Source organism: Ornithorhynchus anatinus, chromosome 1 (genome assembly GCF_004115215.2).
Source record: "Ornithorhynchus anatinus isolate Pmale09 chromosome 1, mOrnAna1.pri.v4, whole genome shotgun sequence".
NCBI lineage: Eukaryota > Metazoa > Chordata > Mammalia > Monotremata > Ornithorhynchidae > Ornithorhynchus > Ornithorhynchus anatinus.
In genome coordinates, this window is record NC_041728.1 from 122,560,482 (window position 1) to 122,584,939 (window position 24,458).

The window sequence follows — 24,458 nt, forward strand, 5'->3', positions numbered from 1 at the left end:
CTCATTTCCCTGAATGAAATGTAGATAAATATATTAGCGACCCTGCTGCTAGCTCCTACCCTTAGCAGAAATGTCTGGTCAGCGTAGAAATGTATCTCTTGTCTGAATGGTGGGCATATTTACCAAAAATGTATTGGTGTTGGACTATACCATTCTGATTTTCTTTTCATTTATGTTGTATCTTTTAGATTATATCACTTAGAAGTCAGGGACGCTTTGTCTTTTCAATTAGCTTCACAGAGTAGTTATGCCAGGGTTCATACATGAAATTGCTACTGTGGACAAAGCATTTCATGAGGCTCTAGGGAAATTTATATATAAGACAAGGACAAGAGGGAGACAAACAACATGGCCTAATAAAGCACAGGCCTAGGAGTAAGAAGGACCTGGATTTTAATCCCAGTTGTGCCCTTCATCTGCTGTGTGACCTTGTCAAATTACCTAATTTCTCTGTGCCTTAGTTACCATATCTCTGATGCGGGGATTGAGACTGTGAGCTGGATGTGGGGCAAGGACTGTGTCCATCCAAAGTGATCACCTTGCATCTACCCCAGCGCTTAGTACAGTACCTGGCACATGGTTAGTACTTAACAAATACCATTAAAAAAAGAGAAAAAAAAAAAGAAAGGAAAGATGCCACCTTTACCTGAGTGCATATAAATAAAAAGCAGAGAAATATGTAAAGTAGGTGGCTGTAAAGGTGGTGGAATTGGGGAAATATCACAACTCCCCACCTGTCTGCACCTCCAACTGCCATTTCAGTGCTTCTTGGTTACACAAACACCTGGGTTTCTCTCCCCACTCCTCGGAGAACTTCTGTTCCTACTCTCTATCTTCAAGCACTTAGTACAGTGCTCTGCACACAGCGTGTGCTCAAAAAAACATGATTGATTGATTTATATCTACAGTCTCTGTCTCTCCTGATAGAGTGTAAAGTCCTTCAGGGCAGGGATCATGTCCAGTAATTCTTTTGTACTTTTTCAAGTGTTCAGTACAGGACACAGTAGGCTTTCAATAAGTAACACTGATTGGGTGATAGGACTTCAGAAGGTTAGGGATATGCTTTGGCCATGTGATGGCAAAGACATTCTTGGCAGAGGGAATAAAATGAGCAATAGGATCAGAGGCAGGGAAAGTGAGTGAAGAGGATATCTGTGATGCTGTGTGGAAAGATCATGGGTCTGGGAATCACAGGACCTGAGTTCTAATCCTACTTCTGACACTTGTCAGCATTAAGCAAATTACTTAACTTCTCTGTGCCCCAGTTCCCTCATCTGTAAAATGGGTATTAAGACTGTAAGCCCTATATGGGACAGGCACTGGGTTCAACCTGATTACCTTCTATCTACCCCAGTACTTAGAGTAGTTCTTGACACATAGTAAACCCTTGATAAATACCATAATTGTTCTTTGGCTCAATCTTGAGCATAATGGGTAAAAGAGGACAGCTGAAGAAAAGCCTGTATGTTCCTGGTCAAGAACTTTTGTTCTATGTGAGTGGCAATAGAAAGTTGTTGTAGGCCTTTGTGAAGGAGAGTGATGTGATAGAACTGGCAATTTCAGGAAATATGACTCAAGTTAATATATGTATAAAAGCCATGAGACTGGAATGACTGGATGCAGGGAGACTGGTAAAAAGGCAGTTACAGTGATCCATTTAGGGTAGAACAATCACTCAATGTATTGTATTTACTGAGCACTTTTTGTGTGCAGAACACTGCAATAAATGCTGAGTGATGGTTTTCAGAGTGGAAAAGGGACAGATACAAGATATTTTATGAAAAAAATATATAATTTGGAAACTGTTGTAAATTGGAAGTATAAATGAGGGAAGAGTGTTCAAGATGACTCTAAATGTGCTGCATGGTTCTAAGTCAGGTAGGTGATGACATCAATAATTAATTTAGGAAGAGGAAACATTAGAAGAGAAGGAAGAGTTCCATTTAGACATATTAGGTTTGAGATGTCAGTGGAGATATCTCAAAGGCATAGGGAAATACAAAATCACAAAGTAGATGAGATGTAGATTTGGGCTGCCTTTCCATCAAACAGAACAGTTGAAATCATGTGGTATTTGTCAAACACATATTATGTGACAAGCATTATACCAAACACTGGAGTACATACAAGATAATCAGGCTGGACAGTCACACTCCCACAAGGTCTCCCAATCTAAGCCAGGGAGAGAAATTGGGTATTTTATCTCCATTTTACAAATCAGGAAACAGACACAGTGAAGTAAAGTTACATGCCCAAGATCACACATCAGCCAAGTGATGGAACCAGGATTAGAACCCAGGTCGCCTGAATCCCTGGCTCTTGCTATTTCCAATAGATCACTCTGGTTCTCGATCAAAATCCTGTGAGCAGATGAACTCCCTAAGAGAGTGAGTATAAAGTGAGAAGAGTGAAGATCGTGGAACTAAATTTTGAGGAATGTCCTTAGCTGAAGGAGAAAAAGGGGACTGAGAACCAACCAAGGAGGTTAAGAAGCAGCAGTCAGAGAGATTAGATAGGAACTAGGAAAGAATATTTTCATTAACAGTGTTGATGGGAAGAAGGAGTTTAGAACAGTGCCCAGTGCTTAGAACAGTGCTTTGCACATAGTAAGCTTAACAAATGCCATCGTTATTATTAAGGAGACTGTCAACAGCTGCAAAGTATATATGAAGTGTGGATAAGCAAGGTCTGAGAAAGCCATAATTTGCTAGATATACATTTTTCTTATCCATAGAGTGATACCACCACCTAGCAATTAATGTTTACAATTTTTTAAAAAATCAGTACTGTCATCTAATAATGAAGTAGCTTGTTCTTTCCCCCTTTTCCTGAACTGCATTACTTTCCTAAGTAGTAATCAGATATAGTCCTTTGTTCCAGAATTCATTATGTAAATTTAGGATGACAGGCCAAGAAAAGCTAGATGAAGAGTCTTTGCAAAGTTTGGAATTTATCCTCTGGCTCGTAAGGTGGCTCACAAATATTTTCTCAAAAATTCGAGGAGGAAGTGGAATGAGATGAAAGATATGTTTTTGTGGATGGATAGCGAAGTGGTGTTGGTGAATGTGTCTTCGAAGAACAGTCCCTTGCCCCTTTAAAACATGTTAAACAAGAATTAGTGAAAACAGAACTCCAGAACCTAGGAGGCCTCACTTGGTGACAAAAATGCAAAGAGATTCAGAGATGATAGCCTTATGTTTCATTCATAATGTTGCTGTCGAAGACACGCATTGTTAGACATTTCCTTGCTTTTTTTAGCCGAACTACCATCTTTTATATTGTTTGGGCTCCTAATGTTTGCAGGATATAACTTTCTGGTTTAGATTGGAAGGACAATGCATTCTGTCATAAATCGAAGAATAGGGTAATAAATATTTTTATAGATTCACTTGGAAAAAAAATTGCAGTTTAGACTTATTCCTTAGTCATAAATCCCAGCCTATTCCTAGTAGGCATTGAGGCATCTACTACAAATCTTCCACCCGGTTCCATGACAAAAGGAGAGAAAGAGAGACACATTTTTGGAAACACAGTCCTGTCATTTTTCCTTGGGTCATCATGGCCAATTATGGCTCTTGTTAAAAATGTAATCCTCTTCATGGTTACAGAAATAAATAGACCTTCCAGGTTAGGTTAACATGCACCTTCTGGACTTTTCCTGGATATGTTTGGGGAAGCATTTTGTCCGTGGGTGTGTTTCTTTGTTGTTGTTTTTAAGGATAAATCTTCCCACTTTCTCATTTTATTTCACCATCTCATACTCAAATCCCAATTCTTGTTACTGTTATCATCGTTCATGTGGAGGACATTACGTATCTGAAATCCTGCCTGATAAACAGTGTAAACATTTAACAAATAAATGCATTATCATTATTATCAATACTATTCCCTAGTTTTTCTTAATCTGTTAAATCAACCAAAAGCATTTTGAACTGTACATCTTCTTTCTTGAAAGTGCAAGATTCCTGTGCATGCTAAATGCTGGTCTCAGATCAGGAAACTGAGGGACCGTTTAGTAAAGTGACATGCCCAAGGTCACACAAGAGCCAGATGATGGAGCCAGGATTAGAACCTGGGTTGCCTGAATCCCTGGCCCATTCTCTTTTCAATAGATTACTCTATTAAGAAGTGTCAGAGTCAGAAAGTCATTAGCTCTAACATAGGTTCTAATCCTCGCTCTGCCACTTGTCTGCTGTGTGACCTTGGGCAAGTCACTTTACTTCTCTGCATCTCAGTTACCTCATCTGTAAAATGGAGATTGAGACTGTGAGCCCTAAGTGGGACATGGACTGTGTCCAATCTGATTTGCTTGTATCACCCCAGCATTTAGTACAGTGCCTGGCACATAGTAAGCGCTTATCAAATAGTGTAATTTTTATTATTATTATTACTCTTCCCCCATTCAAAGCCTTAATGAGGGTGGCATCTCCTCCCACTGCCAGTGGGGGAAGAGGAAAGAGGGGCTGAGTCTAGAAAAGCCTCTAGGAAGAGATGCACCCTCAATAAGGCTTAGAATGGGGAGGAATAATAATAATTTACTGATTTACTGACATTACTGATTTGATTTCTGCATCACCCTGAATTGCTCCTTTAGTTCTTTCCCCCTCCCAGCCCCACAGCACTTACATACATATCTGTAATTTATTTATTTGTATTGATGTCTGTCTCTCCCCCTCGTGACTAAAAGCTCCTTGTGGGCAAGAAATGTCTCTGTTTATTGTTGCATTTTACTCTCTCAAGAGTTTAGTACAGTGCTCTGCACACAGTAAGTGCTCAATAAATATGATTGAATGAATGAATGAAACTAGATGTGACCCCGAGCTTACTATCCAGGGGAATGCTGTGCCTGCATAGTTTCTCTGTAGAGACAGGAACTAATGTGGGACATATACTCATTCATTCATTCATTCATTCATTCAATAGTATTTATTGAGCGCTTACTATGTGCAGAGCACTGTACTAAGCGCTTGGAATGAACAAGTCGGCAACAGATACAGTCCCTGCCATTTGACGGGTTTACAGTCTAATCGGGGGAGATGGACAGACAAGAACAATGGCAATAAATAGAGTCGAGGGGAAGAACATCTCGTAAAAACAATGGCAACTAAATAGAATCAAGGCGATGTACATTTCATTAACAAAATAAATAGGTTATGAAAATATATACAGTTGAGCGGACGAGTACAGTGCTGAGGGGATGGGAAGGGAGAGGAGGAGGAGCAGAGGGAAATGGGGGGAAAAGAGGGTTAAGCTGCGGAGAGGTGAAGGGGGGGTGGTAGAGGGAGTAGAGGGAGAAGGGAAGCTCAGTCTGGGAAGGCCTCTTGGAGGAGGTGAGTTTTAAGTGGGGTTTTGAAGAGGGGAAGAGAATCAGTTTGGCGGAGGTGAGGAGGGAGGGCGTTCCAGGACCGTGGGAGGACGTGGCCCAGGGGTCGACGGCGGGATAGGCGAGACCGAGGGACGGTGCGGAGGTGGGCGGCAGAGGAGCGGAGCATGCGGGGTGGGCAGTAGAAAGAGAGAAGGGAGGAGAGGTAGGAAGGGACAAGGTGGGTGATGGAGAGCCTTGAAGCCTAGAGTGAGGAGTTTTTGTTTGGAGCAGAGGTTGATAGGCAACCACTGGAGGTGTTATAGAAGGGGAGTGACATGCCCAGATCGTTTCTGCAGGAAGATGAGCTGGGCAGCGGAGTGAAGAATAGACTGGAGCGGGGTGAGAAAGGAGGAAGGGAGATCAGAGAGAAGGCTGACACAGTAGTCTAGCCGGGATATAACGAGAGCCCGTAGCAGTAAGGTAGCCGTTTGGGTGGAGAGGAAAGGGCGGATCTTGGCGATATTGTAAAGGTGAAACCGGCAGGTCTTGGTAACGGATAGGATGTGTGGGGTACCAGGGTGATATCCTAGATCAATGTCTTGCAGTTTCAAATGAGTGTTCTTTAGGAGACAGACAGGCTAAGCAAGAGTAGTAACAGCATGTATTGATTGTCACTGGGTGCAGTGTGTTGTACTGAACAGCAGGGATGTGAAAACAAAGAAATGATGCAGTCTCTGTTCAAGTGGAGCTTACATTAAAATATTTACAGAGTAATCAAAGTATTCAAATGAACCACTGAATAAGCATATTTACATAAGAGATGAGAATGGATATAAATAAGTCTACAATGCTAGAGCTGAAGGACAAGTTTAGAAGAATTTGATTTCTGGTAGTTAAGTGGGGAAGCATGCCCGTATCATCTTTTCCTTCTCCTTCCTATCCCATTTTAAGATCTTTCTCCCAAAATAGATCATAAATTTCTTGAGGGCATGGATCATGTTTTCTAATTCTTTGTCTTCTCCCAAGCACTTAGACGAGTGCTCTGCACATCTGCACAACATAAGTGCTCAATAAATACTGTTAATTGATGGATGGGATAGTAAGAAGGGTTTGAATATGGGTGTGGAGGGAGTTCCAATACTGGGAGAGCATGAGTGAAGGGATAAAAGTAGGAGAATCTGGAGGGAGGTAGGGCTAAAAACTAAGGTTGGGAAAAGTAGAGAGAGAAGATATGAAAGATGGAGTGAGTTGGAGAGTCTTGAAGCCAAATAGGAGGAGATTTTGCAAGATGCAGAGGGACATGAGAAGCCAGTGAAGGGTTTTTTAGAGTGGAGAATGTTTCAAGATGATCTCATAGAAAAGAGTACAGATTGAAGGGGGGAACTAGCCCTTAGTACAGTGTTCTGCATAGAGTAGGTGCTCAGTAAATAGCTCTGGTTGAAGGATTGACCAGTAAGGAAGCTTATTCAATAGTCTAGTTGTGATGTGGTCAGAGTTCATATTAGAATGGGTGATGTTGTATAGCAAGAACTATCGGGATTTGGCAGTAGGTTGCATGTGAGAGGTGGATGACACTGAGGTCGAGGGCTTCTGAGGCAGGGGAATTATGGCGTTATCAACTGAGGTGGGGGAGTTATAAGGAGAGTTGATGTAGGAGACATAAAAAAATTCAGTTTTAAATATGTCCAACTTGAGGTGACATCATGTTACCCAAATGGAGATGTCCTAAAGGCAAAAGCATGTGGAATTGCTGGTTAGATGAATAGGGAGATTGGAAGTGGCTTCTGTAGAGTTAGAAGCTGAGACGATGTGAGTAGATGAGATCTCCAAAGAAGAAGGTGTAGAGCAAGTGAGTGATGAGTAGGGAACCCAGAATGGAGCCTTCTGAGGCAACCATAGTTATAGGATGACAGGTAGGAAGAGCCAATGAATGAAACTGAGGATGATGGTGATAATAACAATAGTACGTTAGCCTGTACTATATGCCAAGTCCAATATTAAATACTGGGGTAAATACAAGACAATCAGATATAATACAGTCCCTGTTCACAGTCGAAGAGGAAGGGAGAACAGGCATTTTTATCCCCATTTTACACATGAAGAAACTGAGGCAGAGAGAAGTTAGGTACCTGGACCCAAGTCACACAGTAGGCAAGTATTCTAAACCCAGCTCTACCGCTTGTCTGTGTGACTTTGGGCAAGTAGCTTAACTTCTCTGTACCTCAGTTCCCTCTTATGTAAAAAGGGGATTAAGATTGTGAGCCCCTTTTAAGACAGGGACTGTCTCTAGCCTGATTAGTTGATATCTACCCCAGTGCTTAGAACAGTGCATGGCACAAAGAAAGCACTTAACAAATACCATGATTATTGTTATTATTATTAATAATATTAAGTGGCAGAGCTGGGATTAGAACCCTGGTCCCCTGATTCCCAGGTCCATGCTCTTTCCACAAGGTCACACTGCCCCTCCACAGTGGAAGGAAAACTAGTGCTACATAAGTAAAAGGCTATGAGGTTCACTCTTATGTCTATCCAATTCTGACACCTTTCCCACATCTTCGCTGAATTCTCTTGCCCTCCATGTAGTCCAGGTCATCACTCTTCCCACCTTCAAAGCCTCATTAAGGCTCAGTTCTGAGTCTCCTTCTATTTGTCCATCACCCATTCCCTTGGAGAACTTGTTTATTTACATGGCTTCAACTTCCATGTCTATGCAAATGATTCCCAAATCTACATCTCCAGCCCTGATTGCTCTACTTCTCCACATGCTCATAACTCTTCCTGCCTTCACAACATTTCTTCATAGATGTTCAGTCGACCCCCTCAAATTTAGCATGCCCCAGACAAAACTCCTCATCTTCCCACCCAAACCCTGGCCTCCAAGTTTCTTTCCAATCACTGTAGACAATAGCGCTATCTTCTCTATCTCACAAGCCCATAACCTTGGAAGTATCCTTGATGTCAATCATCATATTTGTTGAGCACTTACTGTGTGCAAAGCACTGAACTAAGTGTTTGCAAAAGGACAATATAACAGAGTTGGTAGATTTGTTTCCTGCCCACAACGAGCTGACAGTCTAATAGGGAATTTATCTCTCAATCCACCCACCTCCAATCTCTCACCAAATCCTGTCTGCTCCACCTTCACAACATTGTTATAATCCACCCTTTCCTTTCCCTCCAAACTGCTACTGTGCTGATACAAGCACTTAACCTATCCCATCTTGATTACTGCATCTGTCTTTTCCCTGACCTCCTTTTCTGCCATCTCTCTCCAGACAGTCCATACTTCATTCTGCTACCTGGATCATTTTTCTAAAAAAGACATTCAGCCCACATTTCCTCACTCCTCCAAACCTCCAGTGGCTGCCCATTCACCTCCACATCCAACAGAAACTCCCTTCCATCAGCTTTAAATTACTCATTCAGCTTGCCCCTCCTCCTTACTTCACTGATCTCCTAGTACAGCCCATTACACACACTTTGCTCCTCTAGAACAAATTTGCTCAGCATACTATGGTCTTGTCTCTTTTACTGCCTTTCCCCCATACTCCCTCCTTCTACCTCCATAACACCAGACCACCATTGTCCCCACTTTCAAGTCTTATTAAGTTCACTTCTCCTCCAAGAGACCTTCCCCTATTTTCCCCAGGTCCCCATCCCTTCTTAGATCTCTACCTTCTGGGCTCTTAAAATTCACCCTAGCCTTACAGCATTTATGAAAATATCCATAATTCATTATAATTGACCTCTCCATCTAGACTGTAAACTCAGTGTGGGCAGTGAACCTGTGAACTAACTCTGTTCATTCATTCATATTTATTGAGCACTTACTGTATGTAGAGCACTGTACTAAGTACTTGGGAAGTACAATTCAGCAACAAATAGAGACAATCCCTGCCCACAATGGGTTCAGAGTCTGAAAGGGGAGAAACAGACATCAAAACAAGTAAACGGGCATCAGTAACATCATTATATATAAATAAAATTATAGATACATACACATAATTAATAAAAATAAATGTAATTATAATTATGAACATGTACATATATACACAAGTGCTGTGCGGTGGGGAGGGAGGTAGAGCAAAGGGAGAGAGAAGGGTCGATGTGGAAGGGAGAGGGAGCTGGGGAAAAGGGGGGCTTAGTCTGGGGGACTTGATCTGGAAAGAGGAAAGCAAAGGGTGGGGAGAGGAGAGCTGAAGGGCAGGGAATGGAGATCTGAGGGGTGGAAGGCACAGAGTATAGAGCTGAGGGCCAGAGAACAGTGAGTTTAGGGAAAGGGAGCTGGAGGGCAGATATCTAGAAGGCAGAGAGCTAAGGTGCAGGGAGCAGAGAGCTGAAGGGCAGAGAGTTGAGGGGAGGAGAGCAGAAAGCTGTTGGGAAGAGATCAGAGAACTGAAGGGAAGAGACTAGAGATCAGGCCAAGACTAAAGACCTGAGGGGCAGAGACTAAAGCCCTGGAGGACCAGAGAAGGAGAGCTGGGGGTGGCAAACACAAGACGGGTAGAGATCAGAAAGCAGGAGGTAGAGAGCAGCAGGTAGAGAGAATGGGATAGAGTCCTGAAGGAGCTGAGGGACAGGGAAAAGAGAGCTGAGGGGTAGAGGTAAGAGATCTGGCAGGTAGAGAATGGAGACTTGCAAGCAGACAGTATAAAGCTAAGGGTCAGATTGCTGGGTGTAATAAACTAGAAGGCAAGGTGTCACCTGTCACCCGGGGATGGGTTAGTTCTGGAATCAGCATGGTGCATGCGTGAGACACACACACACACACACACACACACCCCACCCCCTCACCCCCCCGGGACAGAAAGCCTGAGTTTTATACAAAATGTATTCCTCGAGGCTAATCTGCACATGAGTAAGCACTCAGTAAATACTACTGATTGATTACCCAATTAAATCCTCTTTTCACAAACCCTCCCTTTTGTATTAGCTCTGCTCTTGATTCTGTACACTTTGAGTGCATGAATATTCACCCCTCTCCCAGCCCTACAGCACTTATGCACACACCTATAACTTATTTATTTATATTAATGTCTGCCTCTCCATCTAGAGACCATCTCGACCACCTCTCTTATATTGTACTCTCCTAAGTACTTAATAGAGTGCACTGCACACAGTAAATGCTCAATAGATACCACTAATCGATCAATTGATTCATCTGGCCCCAAGGGCTATTCCAAACTCTCACCTCCTCACTCAGGTGCTGTATTTTTCCCTACCATATTGACCCTTCTATCTTCCTTCAACCATTGACAGATTCTAGAGGGTAGTAGGCTTTCTCCCTGCCTCATTTCTAGACCCAGAAGATTGATTTTCCTGAGCTTCTGGGCACACATTTTGAGAATGGATACTCAGAGATTATTATTGATATATTTCAGACTATTTTTGGTCAAAATCCCAACTTTTAGTTTCCATTGACATGACTCCCAGACCCATGAGGCTGCTGTGAGTTCATAGCCCGGTCATGAAAATATACCTAGAATGATAATAATAATAATGTTGGTATTTGTTAAGCGCTTACTATGTGCCGAGCACTGTTCTAAGCCCTGGGGTAGACACAGGGGAATCAGGTTGTCCCACGTGGGGCTCACAGTCTTAATCCCCATTTTACAGATGAGGTAACTGAGGCACCGAGAAGTTAAGTGACTTGCCCAAAGTCACACAGCTGACAAGTGGTAGAGCCGGGGTTCAAACCCATGACCTCTGACTCCAAAGCCCGTGCTCTTTCCAGTGAGCCACGCTGCTTCTGAGGAGGCTGGGATTTGGGTTGCTAACACACACAAAATTAAACATTCCCAGTTTAATGTAAAATAGCTTCCCTCTTGTTAGCAGTATGATCCTGCACTTGTCTTAGAAATAAAACTAGGAGTCCCCCTTCTATAATAGTAGCTTGTTTACTTCAGTTAAGTTTTCTCCACACTATTCATCTATTGAGCTTCTAGTACAGTGTTCTGCACACAGTAAGTGCTCAATAAATACCACTAATTGAACATCTACTATTTGCAAAACAGCATGGCAGAGTTGATAGAGCACGATCCTGGGAATCAGAAGGACCTGGGATCTAATCCCAGAGCCACCACTCGTCTCCTGCGTGATCCTGGTCATCACTTACCTTTTCTATAATTCAATTACCTAATCTGTAAAATTGGGATTAAAAATGTGAGCCCGATGAGGAACATGAAGTGTGTCCAATCTGATTATCTTGGACATGATGATAGTAATAATAGTGGTATTCAAGTGCTTACTATCTGCCAAGCCCTGGGCTTAATGTAATACAATCTGGTAGATACAGTCTCTATCGTACATGTGGATCACAGTCAAAGGGGTAGGGAGAACAAATCTTTTATATCCAATTGACAGATGTTGAAACTGAAGCACAAAGTCAGGTGACTTGCCCAAGACCACCCAACAGGCAAGTGGTAGGGCTGGGATTATTACTCAGGGGTCCAGATTTCCAGTTCTGTGCTCTTTCCACTAGGTCATGCTGCCTCTCTGCTTCTCTTCTATTAGGTACTATGTTTTGGGTTTGGTACTTTGTCTTTCTGTAATTTGGTAATGTGTGAGGTCACATCCACTACTTAGCTGCTGGGTGACCTTGTGCAAGTCACTTAACTTCTCTGTGCCTTAGTTCCCTCATCTGAAAAATATTCATTCAATAGTATTTATTGAGCGCTTACTATGTGCAGAGCACTGTACTAAGAGCTTGGGATGAACAAGTCGGCAACAGATAGAGACAGTCCCTGCCATTTGACGGGCTTACAGTTTAATCGGGGGAGACGGACAGACAAGAACAATGGCAATAAACAGCGTCAAGGGGAAGAACATCTCGTAAAAACAATGGCAACTAAATAGAATCAAGACGATGTACAATCATTAACAAAATAAATAGGGTAACGAAAATATATACAGTTGAGCGGACGAGTACAGTGCTATGGGGATGGGAAGGGAGAGGTGGAGGAGCAGAGGGAAAAGGGGAAAATGAGGCTTTAGCTGTGGAGAGGTAAAGGGGGGATGGCAGAGGGAGTAGAGGGGGAAGAGGAGCTCAGTCTGGGAACGCCTCTTGGAGGAGGTGATTTTTAAGTAGGGTTTTGAAGAGGGAAAGAGAATCCGTTTGGCGGAGGTGAGGAGGGAGGGCGTTCCAGGACCGTGGGAGGACGTGACCCAGGGGTCGACGGCGGGATAGGCGAGACCGAGGGACAGTGAGGAGGTGGGTGGCAGAGGAGCGGAGCGTGCGGGGTGGGCGGTAGAAAGAGAGAAGGGAGGAGAGGTAGGAAGGGGCAAGGTGATGTAGAGCCTTGAAGCCTAGAGTGAGGAGTTTTTGTTTGGAGCGGAGGTTGATAGGCAACCACTGGAGTTGTTTAAGAAGGGGAGTGACATGCCCAGATCGTTTCTGCAGGAAGATGAGCTGGGCAGCGGAGTGAAGAATAGACCGGAGCGGGGCGAGAGAGGAGGAAGGGAGGTCAGAGAGAAGGCTGACACAGTAGTCTAGCCGGGATATAACGAGAGCCCGTAATAGTAAGGTAGCCGTTTGGGTGGAGAGGAAAGGGCGGATCTTGGCGATATTGTAGAGGTGAAACCGGCAGGTCTTGGTAACGGATAGGATGTGTGGGGTGAACGAGAGGGACGAGTCAAGGATGACACTGAGATTGCAGGCCTGAGAGACGGGAAGGATGGTCGTGCCATCCACGGTGATAGAGAAGTCTGGGAGAGGACCGGGTTTGGGAGGGAAGATGAGGAGCTCAGTCTTGCTCATGTTGAGTTTTAGGTGGCGGGCCGACATCCAGGTGGAGACGTCCTGGAGGCAGGAGGAGATGCGAGCCTGAAGGGAGGGGGAGAGGACAGGGGCGGAGATGTAGATCTGCGTGTCATCTGCGTAGAGATGGTAGTCAAAGCCGTGAGAGCGAATGAGTTCACCGAGGGAGTGAGTGTAAATGGAGAACAGAAGAGGGCCAAGAACTGACCCTTGAGGAACTCCAACAGTTAAAGGATGGGAGGGGGAGGAGGCTCCAGCGAAGGAGACCGAGAATGATCGGCCAGAGAGGTAAGAGGAGAACCAGGAGAGGACAGAGTCCGTGAAGCCAAGGTGAGATAAGGTATGGAGGAGGAGGGGATGGTCGACAGTGTCAAAGGCAGCAGAGAGGTCAAGGAGGATTAGAAAGGGATTCAGTACCTGTTCTCTCTCATACGTAGACTTAACCCCATGTGGGATGTGATTATTTTGTATCTATCCCAGCACTTAGTACATTGCTTGGCATATATTAAACGCTTAACAAATACCATTCAAAATCCCAAATACTACAATTATTATTGCTGTTTGTAATTATCCTATTATCCTCACTGAGTGAGGGAGTACATCACTGTAAGTTTGGCACCTACAGAGTAGACCGACAGAGCAAGAACAACCAAATTGTGATTTTTGAGCCATTTGGGAGTTCTTTTTACATAAAATGTGTCCCTAGAACTCCTGCCCCATAATTCACCTTTTTTGATCTTATCTTTCAGCTCATGGCTATTAGCCCACTTTCCTCCCCAACTCCCATGGCCAATAGCCCTCCAGAACAGCTTGCACCCATGTCATTGTCAAATTAGTCTTTCCCCTTCCATGACTAGAAACTGTGAGTCACTACAAGGAAGGACATCACAGGTCATTCATTCTACTAAGCTCTTGGGAGAGTATAATGCAACAATAAACAGTCACAATCCCTGCCCACAATGAGTTTATAGTTTAGAGGTCATGGGGAAGAGAAAATAAAAGTCACGGTTCCCATTATCAGGACCCTCCTGTAGCAGCTCCCAGGTCTACTAAGTTAGATGATGATAGTCATCATTAATAGTATTTATTAAGTGCTTTCTATGTGGAGAGCGGTGTAGTAAGTACTTAGGAAAGTACAAAACAACAGAATTGGCAGGCACATTCCCTGCCTACAACGAGTTTTCAGGCTAGAGGGAGAAACAGATATTAATATAAATCAATAATTTATAATTTATATTATAGATATAATTATGTCAACCAGGACTAGAGGATGGATCCTCTAGTGGATCATCAAGCTGTGGTGTTTAGTGAGTACACAATAGAAGGAGGAGGAGGAGGAGAAGCAGTGTAGCCTAGGAAAGAGCAAGGGCCTGGAATTCATAAGGTCCTGAGTTTTAATCCCATCTCTTCCCCTTGTCTGCTTGAGGAAGTCACTTAACTTCAATGTACCTTAGTTACCTCATCTGTAAAATGGGAATTAGTACTGTGATCCCCATGTAAGACATGGACTGTTTCCAATCTGGTTAACTAGTATCAACCTCAGCACTTAATACAGTGCTTGGCACATAGTAAGTGCTTAACACCTTAAAACTGAATTTAGTGAATTTGCTATATGTTAGATACAAGATAATCAGGTCCCAAATGGGGCTCACAGTCTAAGTTGGAGGGAGAAGAGGTATTGAATCCCCATTGCGCAAATGATTTGAACTGACACACAGAGAAGTGAAGTGGCTTGCCCAAGGTCAAACAACAGCTAAATGGAGAAGATGGGTTTAGAACTCAAGCCCTCTGACTCCCCTTTCTGTGCTCTTTCCAGAAGGACATGCTGCTTCTCTGTATGCAGACAACAACTCTGTGTGCACACTTCCTGTGTGCAGAGCATTTTACTAAGAGCTTGGGAAAGTTCAATATAAAAGAGTTGGTAGACACATTTCCTGCCCACAAGGAACTAACAGCTGCTGGAGTTCTCCTTTTACACCAAATCCATGGCTGGGTTTGCAAGGGGCCGGGGATAATTTTCAGAAAGGGATTTCTCCTAATGTTGGCAGGGATTATGCTGCACAGTCATGACTAATGATTCTGGAGCCATGTGCCACCCCAGGAATCCTGATATCAGTACAACTGCCTCACTGACAATAACGTTTCAGTCTTTCCCAGACCCAAGAGCTGACCCCTTCTCTGTCACTGGCTGGGGAAGACCAGGCCAGCTGGCAGGTGGGGCTGAGGGAAAGCCACACAGTGCTAGCAAGAACCAGACTGCAGCCTGGTTGTGTGGCCTGCTAGGTCCAACAGAGAGCCAGCCTAAGAATGCATTCTTACTCTCTGGGCAGAACCTCACACTAATGCTTCTTAGTCCTGCACTGCTGAATTGTGACAGAGGATACTATTGTTCTTTGGCTAATAGGCCAATGGCATGAGGGTTGTTAAGGAACACGCAGATTCTTCCAGGCATTTTCAACCTTGATTATTTTCCACTTTGAAAGGTCTTTCATTGAGCATATCTTTTCACCTCATCTGGGTACCTCAGAAAATGTAATAAAATGGGTTGTAAAATGTATTTGCATCTTCTTTCCTAGGAGGAAAGTAGCTAAATATGTGTAATTCCTGTTTCTACAGTTCTATTATCATTTTTGGGAGGATCATCTAAGAGTAAAAACATTTTAATCTTTAATTGCTATTGTCTGTTAGTCATAGTGATCCTATATCTGCCTTGCTATGCTCATATAATCATGATCCTCCAAACAGCTGAAGCAAAGTTGATATAAGCCAGTCGTTTGCAGTTCCGATAAAACAATCAGTGACAGAACTTCAATTGTGATATGAATCTTTTGGAAGCACCAAGCTCGCTCCTGCTACTGAGTTCTGCAGCTGGGAAGACTTCACTGATCTTAGAGAAGAAAAAAAAAATCAATCTCTCAGTGGTGTTTACTGAGCACTCTCTGTGAGTAATAATAATAATAATGTTGATATTTGTTAAGTGCTTACTATGTGCAAAGCACTGTTGTAAGCACTGGGGGGATACAAGGTGATCAGGTTGTCACATGTGGGGCTCACAGTTTTAATCCCCATTTTTATTATTCATTCATTCAATCCTATTTATCCTGCTTACTGTGTGCAGAGCACTATACTAAGCACTTGGGAGAATCCAATATAACAGACACATTCCCTCCTCACAGTGAGCTTTCAGTCTAGAAGACTTTAAGGAGGGCCAGCCTATCACCTCCAATGCTCCAGCCTTTGAGGTGGACAGTGGGGGCATTGGCTAGAGTAATAGCAGTCCCTCTCCAGGGCACCACATGCTTTGCTAAAATAGGACACATCTACTCTCTGGCCCCACTATGTATGGGTGTTAGTGGGTGAGCATAAGACACTCAGTAACAATGCAGAGAGCAGGGCAGGTCTTTGGGCACTAGGCCCCTTCCCCTACTCTGGACAGAGGATTAAACTAGACAACCAGGAGGATGATAACCAACCGCTCATGAGGGTCCTTGTCTCAGACACCCAGTCCCACTTCTGTTGATTGAGGTTCCTGGACATTTTGGTAAGAAAAGAAAAATTTACTTTCACCCTGAGCTCAAGCTAAGTCATTTAAAGCAGGCAGTAGATTATGGATCCATCGCAATGGAAAAAAAAAGAGATGGTATTTGTTAAGTGCTTACTGTGTGACAGGCAGCACTGTGCTCATTTGTATATATTTTTATTACTCTATTTTGTTAATGAGGTGTAGATTCTCTTGATTCTATTTATCGTGATTATGTTGTCTTGTTTTTGCCCATCTCTCTCCCCCGATTAGACTGTAAGCCCGTCATTGGGCAGGGATTGTCTCTATCTGTTGCTGAATTGTGCATTCCAAGCATTTAGTAAAATGGTCTGCACATAGTAAGTGCTCAATAAATACTATTGAATTAAAGAAAAGCACTGGGCATCCCACTAAGCGCTGGGATGGATACAGGTCGAGTTGGACACAGTCCCTGTTATTCATTCATTCATTCAATCCTATTTATTGAGTGCTTACTGTGTGCAGAGCACTGTACTAAGTGCTTGGAAAGTACAATTCGGCAACAGATAGAACCAATCCCTACCCAATAACGAGCTCACAATCTAGAAGGGGGGAGACAGACAACAAAACAAACAAGTAGACAGGCATCAATACCATCAAAATAGATAAATAGAATTATAGAAATGTACACATCATTAATAAAATAAATAGAATAATGAATTTGTACAAATATACACAGGTGCTGAGGGCAGGGAAGGAGGTAGATCAGAGGGAGGGAGTAGGGGCAATGTGGAGGGGAGGAGGAGCAGAGGAAAAAGGGTGCTCAGTCTGGGAAGGCCTCCTGGAGGAGGTGAGCTCTTAGTAGGGCTTTGAAGAGGGCAAGAGAGTTTGGTGGAGGTGAGGAGAGAGGGCATTCCAGGCCAGAGGTAGAAAGTGGCCCAGGGGTCGACGGTGGGACAGGCGAGAATGAGGCACAGTGAAGAGGTTAGCGGCAGAGGAGTGGAGTGTGTGGGCTGGGTTGTAGAAGGAGAGAAAGGAGGTGAGGTAGGAAGGGGCAAGGTGATGGACAGCTTGGAAGCCAAGAGTGAGGAGTTTTTGTTTCATGTAAAGGTTCATAGGCAACCACTGGAGGTTTTTGAGGATGGGAGGGTGACATACCCAGAGCATTTCTGTAGAAAGATAAACCGGGAAGCAGAGTGAAGTATAGACTGAAGCGGGAAGAAACAGGAGGATGGGAGATCAGAAAGGATTCTGATGCAGTAATCCAGTCGGGATATGATGAGAGATTGTACGAATAAGGAAGTGGTTTGGATGGAGAGGAAAGGGCAAATCTTGGCGATGTTCTGAAGATGAGACCGGCAGGTTTTGCTGACAGATTGGATGTGTGGAGTGAATGAGAGAACAGAGTCAAAGATGACACCGAGGTTGCGGGCTTGTGAGACGGGAAGGATGGTAGTGCCGTCCACAGTGACTGAAAAGTCAGGGAGATGACAGGGTTTAGGAGGGAAGATAAGGAGCTCGGTCTTAGACATGTTGAGTTTTAGGTGGCGAGGGGGACATCCAGGTGGCGATGTCCTGAAGGCAGGAGGAGATATGACCCTGGAGGGAGGGAGAAAGAACAGGGGAGGAGAAGTAGATTTGGGTGTAGAAATGATAGTTGAAGCTGTGGGAGCGAATGAGTTCACCAAAGGAGTGAGTATAGATGGAGAACAGAAGAGGACCAAGAAGTGACCCTTGAGGAACCCTCTACAGTTAGGGGATGGAAGGGGGAGGAGGAGCCCGTGAAGGAGACAGAGAATGAATAGCCAGAGTGAAAAGAGGAGAATCGGGAGAGGACGGAATCCATGAAGCCAAGGTTGGATAATGTGTTGAGGAGAAGGGGATGGTCAACAGTGTCAAAGGCAGCTGAGAGGTCGAGTAGGATTAGGATATAGTAGGAACCATTGGATCTGGCAAGAAGGAGGTCATTGGTGACATTTAGGAGTGCAGTTTTGGTAGAGTGGAGGGGACAAAATCCAGAATGGAGGGGGTCCAGGAGAGTAGAAGAATTCGAGGTAAACGTAGATGACTCACTCTAGGAGTTTGGAAAGGAAAGGTAGGAAGGAGATAAGGCAATAACTGGAGGGGGCAGTGGGGTCAAGAGAGGAGTTTTTTAGGATAAGGGGGATGTGGGAATGTTTGAAGGCAGAGGGGAGAAGCCACTGGAGAATGAGAAGTTGAAGATGGAAGTTAAAGAGGGGAGGAGGGATGGGGAGAGAATTTTCATAAAGTGAGAGGGAATGGGGTTCCAAATCACAGGTGTAGGGGGTGGCACTTGAGAGGAGGGAGGAAATGTCCTCTAGAGATACTGCTGGGAAGGGTGAGAAAGTAGAGGAGGGGTTTGAGATTGGGGGTGGAGGAGATGGAGAAGGGGGAGGGGTGACTTTGGGGAGCTCAGAGATGGCGGTGTTAATTTTCCTAATGAAGTAGGTGGCCAGATCGTTGGGGATGAGGAATAGAGGAGGGGGAGGAAGAGGGGGCCTGAGCAGGGAGTTAAATGTCCAGAACAGATGATGGGGGTGATGGGCATGGGTGTCAATAAGGAAAGAAAAATAATTTTGCTTGGCAGAGGAGAGGGCAGAGTTAAGGTAGGAAAGGATAAATGTAAAGTGAAAGAGGTTGGTCTGGTGTTTAGACTTTCGCCAACAGCATTCAGCAGCTCGAGCATAAGAGCGAAGGAGGTGGACAGTGGCAGTGATTCAGGGCTGTGGGTGAGTGGTGTGAGACTGATGAAGGGATCGGGAAGCAAGTGAGTTGAGTTGAGTGGAGAGGGTGGAGTTGAGAACAGTAATCTGGCCATCAAGAGTGGGTAGAGAGGATAGGGAGGCAAGGTGGGGTGTCATGCTCTGAGAGAGATGGATGGGGTTGAGAGAGCAAAGGTCTCTGTGGGGAGTAATACAGATTTAAGGGGGGGAGGAGTGTGAGAGAGGAGGCAGGTGAGAAGGTTATGGTCAGAGAGAGGGATTTCAGAGTTGGTGAGGGTGGAGATATTGCAGGGGTAAGAGATGATGAGATCGAGAGTGTGAGCAAGTTGCGAGTGGGCGAGGTGTGGTGGAGCAGGAAATCAGTGGAGTCAAGGAGTGATAGTAGGAGGGTGGCAGAGGAATCACCGGGTACATCCATGCAGATGTTGAAGTCTCTGAGGATCAGAGTGGGAGTGGGGCTCACCATCTCAATCCCCATTTTGCAGATGAGGTAACTGAGGCACAGAGAAGTCAAGTGACTTACCCAAGGTCACACAGCAGACAAGTGACAAAGCTGAGATTAGAACCCGTGACCTACTGACTCCCTGTTCTATCCACTGTACCATGCTGCTTCTCTTGAAGCCTGATTTTCTACCAGTCTAAAAGATAAGGGGTTGGTTGTGCAATGCATGTGGGAAGGGGATCCAAGACCCCCTCTGATATCCCTTACTTCTTCCCACCATTTATCCTTACATTTACATTGTCCCTGACTGTTTCTAAAAGGAACTCACACAGAAAATCCTACAGTGGATCAGACACAAGTTTAAACAGGCTACATTAATGAAAGGAGCAGTGGAAGAGGGAGAGGAAAGCAACCCCAGATCAGAAGAGAAAAAGCAATGGAAGAGGTGAAATGTCAGGACCTGTGAAAGTTTCCTCTCTGTTATTTAAAGTTGTCCTTGTTGCTCAAAAAAGACATCAATAGGGTGAAATTCCGAGGCAGTAGCATGATGGGCAGGTAGAGGAGGACTCTAGAGCCCTGGGAGTGATGGTAGTATGATGGAGAAGCTGCAAGACCAATTGGTGGAGAGTGGGGCACAATGAGTGCTCAGCAGAGGCTGAAGTTTCCAAGGCTGGTGTGGATGTGGACCAGATCCTGTGTCACCGATGCCACGACTCCAAGAGTCAAATGGGATGCCTGTGGAAAGTCCAGCTTTAAGGGTCAGAGGGAAGCTTGGTCAATACTACAGCTTTATAGATCTTTAGTTTGCTCTGGAACCTACAACTACACAGCTGCCACACTCAGTTTAACAGTCTTCCAAAAGACATTCTCACCTGCTCATTTGATTTCTCTACTTTCTTGCCTACTGGTACATCATTGGTCTGGGTGCTGTGAGGTTTAACAGAATCGCATGACTGTGTTTAGTTCCAAATTGCTGACAGACTTTGAGATTTTAGATGGTTTCCCTAAATCAATTATTTGAATTAATTGAGTGGGTACTCTGTGCAGACCACTGTGCTAAGCTCTTGGGAGAATGCAATAGAACATGTAAAGTAAGATGACATTTCTTCGGTTTCATTCCATCAACCTAAAATGCCAGGCTGATTTGGTGAACGGACACCTATTGACATACCTTCCTGAGTGTGAGCAACTAGGGATGGTCATCTGCAAATAGCAATTCTTAAGTGATGCACTCCAGGACATTTGATGAGGCATAAAATTTGTTGAGTTTCCCAGAGGAGTCAAAGCATAATCTAGCACCTGCCAGCAGGTCTTGTATTTCATTCTCTTTAGAATCTCTTTATCAGTTAAATGGACTATATTGCACAAATGCCTTGAGCCCCTTTCCCACCTTGTGAGTTCATCCTTCTCCTCCTTCCTCCCTCTTTCCCCTCCAAAAATAGTGGAAATGCAGGACTCGGGGCTGCTGCTTCCATAGAACAAGATATAAATCATTTGGTTTGGTACCTCTGTTTCTCCAAGCAATGAAAATGGTGGCACATTAAAAGAATTCCCACATAATTTCACAAGAAGAGATTTGAGAAAGATTTTGAACTGAATTCATATTTGGTGTTTCTTATATTATTCACCATAGATAGGTGGAACAAGTTACAATGAATATTATGTCATCCTATGACAAATGGCAGGTTGTTTCCCCACTCTGCCACTTGTCTGCTGTGTGACCCTGGGCAAGTCACTTAACTTTTTTGTGCCTCATCTGTAAAATGGGGATTAAGATTGTGAGCCCCATGTGGGACAGGGACTGTGTCCCTCCTGATTAGCTAGTATCTACCCCAGGACTTATAACAGTGCTTGACACATAGTAAGTGCTTAATAAATGTCATCATCATCATTATTAAAATGTAAAAGCTGAATAAATCATTTTTTTCTCATTTCAGATGTGTCCTCCAGAAAGAAGACAAAAGCACATGTGACAGAACCAAAACAGGCTACAAAAAAGGTGGATCCCAATGGAACTACAACCACCGTAAAGTCATCTTCTAAACACAATTCATCTGGTAACATGGGCCTCCAAAGTTCTCATTCCTCTATTTACATTATTACTCTCCTGGCAAGTTTGTATCACTATCTGTCATAGCTGCAATTATCACAGAGTGTAAGAATTTTGTTTCTCTAAAGTTTACCATCGGCCTTACCTGACAAGAAAAAAAGTTGTTAAATGGTTCTCTAGTTTTCTACAGAATGGTAGTTTGGTGGTTTTAAAGTTGGCCAGGTCTGGCCAGCAATCAGTATCCACATCTACATTTCTCTTAAAGATTATTGTTTCAAATATCTTACCCAGCAATATTATAAGGGAATGATAATAGAAAACCTAAAGAGAAATGATTTCAAGTGCACACATTCCCAAATGATAAAGTTGCATTTTTTTTCCATTTTACTCACTGATGGGTTAGTTCAGTTTATTCGGTTTCTCAGAACAGCACCCATGATCAGTCAGCATTGTGAATTTTTCTAGCAGATAGCGACTAACCTAGAACGACACTAGTAGAGTGTAAGGTTACTGACACTACCATTGATGAAGTCCTCTTAATTAACAGACAGTTTGAGGTCACTGCTTTTCTTTTAGTCCTTAGTAATCACCATGCAAAGCTGATTAAATGCTCACTATATCAACAATATTCATTTAAATTGTACTTTACAAATATTGGAATGCTTTGAAAATTGTCTTAAACTCTCCACACAATTAGCTTCCTTGCCTCATGAACCACCATTATGGAAAGCTCAAGGCTTCAGTGATGAATGTCTAAAACCAGGGAAATTGAGGAAATCCACATTAAGCCTTTTATCTCCCTGAAGGCCAAACACAGAATGAAAAGCCAAATTTGTTCAAACCATTTTATTACCTTTGTGGTGTAAATCTGGAACACATGAACTTAAAGTCTTGTAGCTTGTAAGGGGAGAAATAAGTAGCTCAGTAATCCTCTATTGTAGTTTTTATGCACTGTAGGTCTAAGCTACAATACTTTCACAAGCTAGGTATTATTTAAGTTTTAAATGGCACTAGCACAGTATAAGGGAAACACAAGACATATGTTCATCTGGAATAAAGTTGGAAATTTATACTTTGATATTTCAGGCATTGTAGCTTTTTGGACATAAACAGAATACTATTTTAAAAAAAAGTATGATGGAGAAGGTATTGTGAGGGTCCTACTGGTGGTTGAAAGCTAAAATATGTATTTTCTGACAACTGTGTTTACAGTGCCATTGACAATATATGCAGTACTGTATACATATACTAATTAATGTACCAACCAATAACGCTTCATGTATTTATCATATTTACTAACAATGTCATAAACATTTCAACAGTTAAAGGACATTTCCATGCCCCAGGTTATAGTGCTGTACAGTTTTTTATATAAAAAAAAACAAAAGCAGTCACCTTTAATAATCTCCTTTTTGTAAAACTGTCCTTGGGGTCATTTCACTTTTCAGAAGATATTGTTCCATTCAAAGAGTCTGTTGCTTTGTCCTCATAGTAGTTTTGTGAAATTTGTACTCAGAAAGTGGCAAGGCTGTAACGAAGCCCTTTTTGAGCAAAAGAAGTTTGTGGTGCTGATGGACAATTTCATCCCTGTGAGTGTCTGATAACAGACAGGCTCCCACTGCTCAAACTTCCTGTTAACAAGGGCCGTGAACACTCTGCATCTTCCAGAGGGAACATGCGTTGATATTTAATCATTTTTAATGTTTGTCTGTAATTCATGTGGGTGCACAATTCTAAAAGGAAAATTGTATAGAATAGATCCCCATTGCAACTAAAACCGAGTGCTCTTCTGAGACTCAGTCCAGAATGTCAGCCTGCTTCCCCTTCCACAGAATATTCAAAAATCTCACTTGTATTAACATTGTGATGGATGTCTAGTGAACAGTGTGTCACAATGATTATTGTAAACTGTTAGTGGTAAAATATCCTTATTGGTGACAGTGCAGTAGAGAAAGTTTTCAGAGAAAAGTGGCTTTCATTGTATCGTTTGGAAATTTCGGTGGAGTTGTAGACCTGCCGATGAAATACACAATGAAAGTGCCTTTCTGCTCAGTAATTTGTACTTCCCCCTGCCTCCCTTCAGAAATATTTTATTAAATCCTTCCAATGAGGATCAAGGAAGTGTTTCTAACTTGTAAATTGCAGGAGGAAAACATCAGAAAATAATTGGCTGCATGCTCCTAAGTGGTCCCAAATTCCAACCGTGCAATCTTCTGGGCTGGAGGTTAGCGTTGTTTTGTATTTGTTAGGTTGATTAGACATCCAAAACTTGTACAAATTTACTATTCAAAATTACCTTGTCATTCTATTAAGGACAACAAATAAACATTAATAAAGAGTTTTGTGTTTCCCAAGTTTCTGATTTATCCAGTTTGGGTGCTGCGCTGACAACTCTTTGACATTCCCAAATCAATGGCAACTGTTGTTATTGGGTATCAGCAGGGCCTGGGGTAGAGTTTGTATCCATGAGTCTAACCATGAGGAGTGATGGGTAAAGAAGTAGAATGAGACACTTCTCCCACTCTGTAATTAGTTCTCTCCCGGGCTGATCACTCAGGACATTAGCTCAGTTCCAGGGTACAGCAGTGTGCCCTTAGCCCCACCTAATTACTTGGCCTCTCTGAGCCAGAAGTGATTAAACTCTTGCTCTAATAATAAT

At 43.3% G+C, this 24,458-nt stretch overlaps 1 protein-coding gene across 2 annotated transcripts in view; it reads left to right on the forward strand.

The window, feature by feature from the left end:
- LOC114814718 (glypican-5-like) overlaps positions 1-24,153 on the forward strand; it is an 866,559-nt gene extending 842,406 nt beyond the window's left edge. For both annotated transcript variants that reach the window (XM_029073932.2, XM_029073939.2), the window contains one exon: positions 21,687-24,153. In XM_029073932.2, the coding sequence (XP_028929765.1) occupies positions 21,687-21,886 (200 nt within the window). In that variant the 3' untranslated portion in view covers positions 21,887-24,153. The remainder of the gene's footprint in view (positions 1-21,686) is intronic.
- The last annotated feature ends 305 nt before the right edge of the window (positions 24,154-24,458 follow it).